This window comes from Lepidothrix coronata, unplaced genomic scaffold, assembly GCF_001604755.1.
Source record: "Lepidothrix coronata isolate B3197 unplaced genomic scaffold, Lepidothrix_coronata-1.0 Scaffold147, whole genome shotgun sequence".
NCBI lineage: Eukaryota > Metazoa > Chordata > Aves > Passeriformes > Pipridae > Lepidothrix > Lepidothrix coronata.
Genome location: NW_016690327.1, coordinates 871,999 through 878,843, shown reverse-complemented (window position 1 = coordinate 878,843; position 6,845 = coordinate 871,999). Strand labels below are relative to the sequence as shown.

At 51.6% G+C, this 6,845-nt stretch overlaps 1 protein-coding gene across 1 annotated transcript in view; it reads left to right on the top strand.

Moving 5' to 3' along the window:
• The window catches only part of CSMD2 (CUB and Sushi multiple domains 2), a 257,406-nt gene that overhangs the window by 27,537 nt on the left and 223,024 nt on the right, over positions 1–6,845 (top strand). The window contains exon 3 of the mRNA XM_017828252.1: positions 4,686–4,798. Within this exon, the coding sequence (XP_017683741.1) occupies positions 4,686–4,798 (113 nt within the window). The remainder of the gene's footprint in view (positions 1–4,685; positions 4,799–6,845) is intronic.

Sequence of the window (6,845 nt, the reverse complement as noted above, 5' to 3'; positions counted from 1 at the left end):
GCAGTCGGGAATGTTCATTAACGCTGCTTTTCTCGTGCCCAGTGTTCAGAGGAGGATTGAACCCAGAACCTTTCAGTGCCCCCAGTGTCTGTGCTCGGGCACAGCTCGACAGACACATGGATTCAGGGGCAGTGGGAATTCTCTGGGCTCTGTTGCCCCAGCTGGTGATGGATTAAGTTCAATATTTCATGACTTCACTTCCCAAATGTCTTCAGGGTGGCTGGAGCACGGTGGGACAGGACTCACCTGCTCCTTCCAGGCTCTTCCCAAAGGGCAGCTCTCACTCCCAGCTGGTTTTTACTCAGCACACAATCCCAGAATCACGGAATGAGTGAGGCTGGGAAGGAACCCTCAGGAGCTGGACTTCCATGATCCTTGTGGGTCCCTCCCAGCTCAGAATGTTCTGTGGTTCTGTGGCCACAGTGGCCCCCCTGGTCCCACATCCCAGGGCAAGTGGCCCAGGGTTGTGTCCAGATGGTTCTGGAGGCTGAACAGCCCCAGCTCCCTCAGCCTTTCCTGCTCCCAGAGATGCTCCATCCCTTCAGCATCTTTACATCCCTTAATCCATCCCCTGGCCCTGCTCCAGGAGCTCCCTGGCCCTGCTGTCCTGAGGAGCCCAGACCTGGAGCAGGCACTGCCCAGGGCTGAGCAGAGCCTCAGGATCCCCCCCTGTGACCTGACCTGACCTGGTGGTTGCCCTGGCATGGTGCAGAGGTGCCAGCCTGGCCCTTGCTTGGGGAGCTGTGTCGTCTCAACTGCACACAGCAAAGAGACAGAGAGGTTCATTTGATGGGAAATTTTCCTTAATAGGTGCCTTTAAATTACATGCAGGAAGAGCTCACTGAAGGATGGTGTGGTGTAATTTAATGCTGGGTTAAATGATACAATCCAATGCATTTTCATTAGATGTTCTGAGACACTTCTCCAGCATTTTATGCTTTAAAGGCTGTTGGATTGCCAGCTGCAATAACTATTTTGATTGCAGCCTGAGCTGATGGTGGGCATCCTACCAGAAAAATAATGTGCTGGGGGTTTAATTATGGCACCTGCACTCCAGAATGGGAGCCTGAGTCACTGTGTGTGGTACAGTTGTCCTGGATCCAGTGGGATGGGATAATGTGCAACAGATGGAGGGCAGAGCGAGGGAATGTTCTGTTTTAGGGCAAAGGAAGTGTCAGGTTGTGGGTTGAACCTGCTGAGCAGAGCGGGCAGGGGGTCTTTGGCTGGTGCTCAACTCCTTTGGGAGGTGGATGATGGGACAGTTTTCCATTGGGGAGGGACTTTGTGACATTAGGGAGGGTGGTGGCACATCCAGAGGGGAGATGGGAAAGGTCCTTTGAGGGGCTGGAGAAGGGAATGGAGCAGCAGGAGGGGCTGAGGGAGCTGGGGGGGCTCAGCCTGGAGAAAAGGAGGCTCAGGGGGGACCTTCTGGCTCTGCAACCCCCTGACAGGAGGGGGGAGCCGGGGGGGGGTCGGGCTCTGCTCCCAGGGAACAAGGGACAGGAGGAGAGGGAACGGCCTCAGGCTGTGCCAGGGGAGGGTCAGGTTGGACATCAGGAGGAATTTCTGCCTGGAAAGGGTGTTCAGGCACTGGCAGGGGCTGCCCAGGGAGGTTTGGAGTGCCCAGCCCTGGAGGTGCCCAAGGAAGGGCTGGAGGTGGCACTGAGTGACAAGGTGGGGATGGGGCACAGGGGGGATCCATGAGCTGGGAGGGCTTTTCCAACCTCAGGAATTCCAGGATTCTGTGAGTGCAGATCCCACCTGGAGCCTGGTCCAGGCTTGACCCTCGTGGCACTGCAGGTTTTCACCCCCCTCAGCTCTCCCAAACCTGTCCTGACTCAGAGTTTGCTGTTCTGCTGCAGGGGGAGGACCCAGACCCCCGAAACATTCCAGGGCAAACCCGAGGGGGAGGCAGGAGGGAGGACACAAGGAGAGCAGAGGATTTCTGTGCTGCTTTGTTTGGGGGATATTGATTTTTGCAAGGACAGGCTCCTGGAGTGGCATTTCTGGCGCTGGGGCTCGTTTGGTTCCTCACAGCAGGAGCAGAATTAAGCCAATGAAAAACACATTGAAAATCTCACACACAATCAGTGTTGGCTCCAAGCACGTTAAGGGGATAATCACTCAATAATCCATTTGGCCAGAGGTACAGAAGGACTGGAATATGGTTATTGGTGCTGTTGTTACTGCCCTCACCTTCTTGTCATGGCCCTTCATAAAAACCAGGAACAGACTTAGCTGCTTTTTTTTTTTTTCCCCCTTCATTAGGGTGTATTTTTGTTTATTGCTCCCCTAAAGAAGTGATGTCAGAGTTGCTGTTTGGGGCATGAGGCCACTGGGGGATGATTCCATGTTCTCTCCCTCCCATGCTTTCACTTTGCCTGGGCTGTGGATTTAGGAGTGTCCTGCCAAGCCTGGCTGTCCTGGGGCTCTGGAACAGGAGAGCTGAGCTTTTACTGGGGTTGGTTTGAACATGGACACGGGTAAATTATTGTTCCTTCGGGAGGATGTTGCCTGGGCTCCTCCACCAAAGAAGGAAAAAATGTCAGTTGTGTGTGTTGGTTGGAGGCTTCAGAGGAGGAAGAACTTTTATTTTGACTTCCATGAGAAACAGGAGGAATTTCCTCTCCTTCCCAGCACAGGAGGAGCCAGGGAGCTCTGTCCAGCAGAGGGGAGGAGTTGCTATATAGATATTTTTCCCAATCAAAGCAATATTTCCTGCTTGCTTCTGAGTAAGTTCAGTTTTAGCACTGATGGGGGCACTTTGTGGGCAGAAGGGGCTGTCTGATCTCGGGGGGAACAGTGTTTGGTCCCCTTTTGTGCTGCCAGGCAGCCCCTTTGCTGCTGGAAAGACACGAGCGACCCTCTGAGTTGGGTGCCTGGAGGGTTCAATAATTTCTTGAGGCTCAGGAAGCCTGGAGGTTCCCCTGGAAATTGTCTCTCCAGGCAGTGTGGGATCTGTAGCGAGAGTGAGAACAACCCTCAGTTACAATTTCATGCCCTCATGCACAGGCACTTTCTTTTAAAGGCCTGTAAGTAGAAAATAGGGGTTGGGTTGGTACAAACCCCCCAGGGCACTGCTGGTGCAGATCCCACTTCATTCCCAGTGATTCCCAGGGAACAGGAGCACTTCCTGACAGGTAAAGGACGTGTTCTGCAGCCCTGAATTAAAAGCAACATGTGCAGAGAGTGGGATCCTCTCCCCCCATGGGCTGTGAGCAGAACCCACGGTGCATCTGCTTGGGATGGGTGGAAAAACCCGGATCCATTCCCAAACTCCAAGGGATCATCTGGGGTGATTAGAGGAGGATGAACTGAGCTGGTTCTGCTCTCCACTGGGTGCTTTTATTAAAGCTGGTCCAGGCATTTCCTGGATTTTTTGAATGTTCAGGAGGCTGCTTTAATTAAACTGAGGAATTAATGAATATAAAAAGCAGTGTCACTTCCTCAGTTCTGTGCCCGGTGACAGCTGAATCCTTGATCCTGGAACCTTTTATTTGCAGCAGGCAGGAGGAATTGCTCCCCCAGCTTGCCCAGACAGTGGGTTTGATGCCCAGGGTGGGTCAGTGCTGGCGTTCAGACTTGCCCTGGCATCGTGGGCATCAAGAGGGTGAGCTCTGCCAGTAGCTGGGAAATTTGCTTCAATCAGGTTTTCAGGCAGAGCCCGTCAGATCCCATCAGTCAGAGCTCAGTCTGTGGGAAATAATATTTAGGTTTGCTAAGTCAGGGCCAGAGTAAGAGTTGGGAAGTTCCCTCACTGCCTCTGGGGCTGCTGATGGGGTTGAGGAGGAACTTCTTGGGCTGGCAGTAAAAATGGTCAGGGGGAGGAGGGGGGGCCCCCAAATGAAAGATCTGATTTGTTCTCTGGGTGCTTTTATCAAATATGAGGAGAGCAAATACCCTGAATCAAACACACACTTAGAGGTGTTCTTGGAGGTCCCAGTGCTTTGTATCCCAGGAGGTCCTTTGCCCTCCCTGGCAGAAAATCTGGCTCTGCACAACAATGTGGGATGAACCTCAGAGTGTAAGGGGCTTGAAACTTCCCTTTTCCCTGTTTATCTTGTGCTGCTCTCGCCCCTGTGATCCAGCTTGAACACCTCTGATCTCCAGTGACACCGAGTTCCTTCAGTGCCTGCTGCCCCTGTGGTTTGTGAAAGTCTGGTTTGAGGGCAGAGCAGGGATTGCACCTGAATTTCTGGCCTTGGGAATGGCAGGATGATGAGGTTGCTTTAAAACAAATGTCCTGTCTGGAAATCTGCTCAGAAACCACCTTGGCCGGGGTGAAGGGGAGGGTTTGTGAGTTATAAAAGGGGAGGGTTTGTGAGTCATAAAAGGGGAGGGTTTGTGAGTTATAAAAGGGGAGGGTTTGTGAGTTATAAAAGGGGAGGGTTTGTGAGTTATAAAAGCCCCAGGCAGGTGTTGGTGAGCAAGGTGTGAAGCCGAGAAGGTGGTTTGAGATACAATCAGTGAAGAGCTCCAGTTCTGCTCAGCCAGAAGGTCTTCAGAGCCCGGGGTGGGTTTGCCCAGGATTTGCTGAACCCTCTTTGTCCCACCCTGTGGGGCTGTGGTGGCTCCAGGGCAGGGATGGGGGGGGAGTGTGACCCTGCTCCTGGTTTTTTTTCCAGGCTAAGGGGGTTCCAGCTGCCTGGCACGGGGAGTGTGACCTTGCTGTTGTTCCCTTGCAGGTTGACAGGGTTCCAGCTGCCTGCCCCCGTGGTCAGCTCGGGGGCTCTGCTGTCCCTGTGGCTCGTCAGCGACTACGCCGTGAGCGCCCAAGGCTTCCAGGCCACCTACGAGGGTGAGTGTGCCCAGTGTGCCCAGCAACCTCAGTTCTCTCTGCCCACATTTGCCTTGTGGGGATGTCAAACCAAGGGGTGAAGTCTCTACCAGGATCTGTGCCCGTCCACACACTCCATCCACAGCGGGAGCGTCTCGTTCCTATTGAATTTAATGCCCTTTTTTTTTCCGGAATTCCAATTGTCGGTTCCTTCCGAGTGCTCAAAACGTCCTTAAAAGCTTATTTAATTCCCTGGGATGCCAGGGAGGATGGGTGGTGTGGGTTGGCAGTGGGTTACAGCAGGAGCAGTGTCTGTGCAGCCACTGGGGTATCTGAATTCCTGCACTTTACTTTCTCTTATTTGTAATTTCGCTTTTCCCTGCACTTTCCTCCCCGAGGACTTAAATTCCCCTCCCGTGTTTCTGGTCATGCAGAGTTTGGTGGCTGTGGGGGTGAAGAGCTGCTTGTGCAGGCTTGAAAGCTTCAGAAAGCCCTGGACAGTGAAGTCCCCAGATATGGGGGAAAAAAACCTGTTTGTAGTAGAAGGCAGTTCATTTTTTCCTGGGTAAATGACAGATTAACCACGTTAAAATTGAAGTTACACTGATGTTGATTATTGAACCTACAATGCCGTTCATCTCCCCATAAATGTTTTTCTTTAGAGTCCTTAAAATCATCATTAATGCCGAGAACTTCTTGGTAATGAGTCCAACCAGCCAATTACCCAAGACATTAAGCCAAGCAAATGCTCTCACTGACACTATCTGGAGCCCTCAGCGTTTTGTGCACTTGATAATTAAATTCTGCTCAAACACCCTCTCGTTTCTGATTCAAACCTCTGCTCCTGTGACACCAGGGTGTTTCTGTTGGTCCCGATCAGTGTGGGCAGGGGCTCAGAGGGGTCAGCAGTGGTGGTGAAGCTCATCCCAACATCATCCCACTCATCCCTGTGAAGTCAGGGACCAGCTCTGTTTATTCCCAGGGTCTGGGATTGCTGGGAATGCTGGTGGTGGGAGTTGGGACGGGTGAGAGGGATTCAGGGCAGGTGAGGGTGTCAGGAAAGTCTCACTGGGGTAAGAAAAGGCAAATCCTGCTTCTCATTTCCCAAATCTCTGCCAGAACAGCTGCCAATCCCTGCCTTTAGCACTTGAGCACATCACTCCCAAATTCTGAGGGCACGTGGCTGCTTTGGCGCTTTCCTGACATTTGGAGTTCATTTTTTGGCATTTACACACAGTTACTTGTACACTCTGTGATGGTTTTTTTTATTGCAGCAGGTAATCTTGTACAAAGGCTCGGGCCAGGGCTGCCCTTTAGTCACATAGATTTTAAACCATCTGAAGTTTATTTGACTGGTGATTAGGAGGATTTAAAGGGTGTAACCGAGGCGGAAAATAAATGTATTTAAAACTTAACCGGAGCCGGAGTGACACGGGAGCATCAAAGCGTTATTTTGAGGGAGGGACAGGGGTTCACTGGCTGAAAGTGCCACCCTGAGCCTGCTCCAAAAGAGATTGTTTGGATTGTTAAAACAGATTGTTTGGGTTGTTAACGAGGGCTAAAGGAGGTGATAAGTGTGGGTTTGATCCGAGGGCTGTGCTGCTGCTGTAATGCAGTTGCAGTTCGTTGTAATCTATGACTCGGTGAATGGCTTGTGATTCCATAATTCACGTTTAAAGGCAGAACAATGCTCGGAGTTCCTGCAGTAAATGGCTCCGTTATGATCCCTATCAAAGCCCGCTCATTATTCTCCTCCTCCCTCGGAGCAATCGTCGGGAAACGGCACCAAAAGAAACGGAATTTTAAAATTGGAACGGAATTTTAAAATTGGAACGAAAGCTCTCGGGAGCTTTTTTTTTTTTTTTTTTCTTTTTTTTTTTTTTTTAAAGGAGGACAGGAAGAAAGTGCCGTTGTTGGAGGCATCAAAGTGACACGAAACCGTTGTTGCTCACACTGATGTCTGCGCTGCCCCGGCCCTCGGGGGGGAGGTTGGTGTTGTCTGAGTTAACAGAGGTTGGTGTTCTCTGAGTTAACATCTTCCTGGCTCCAGTTAACATCATTCCTGCGC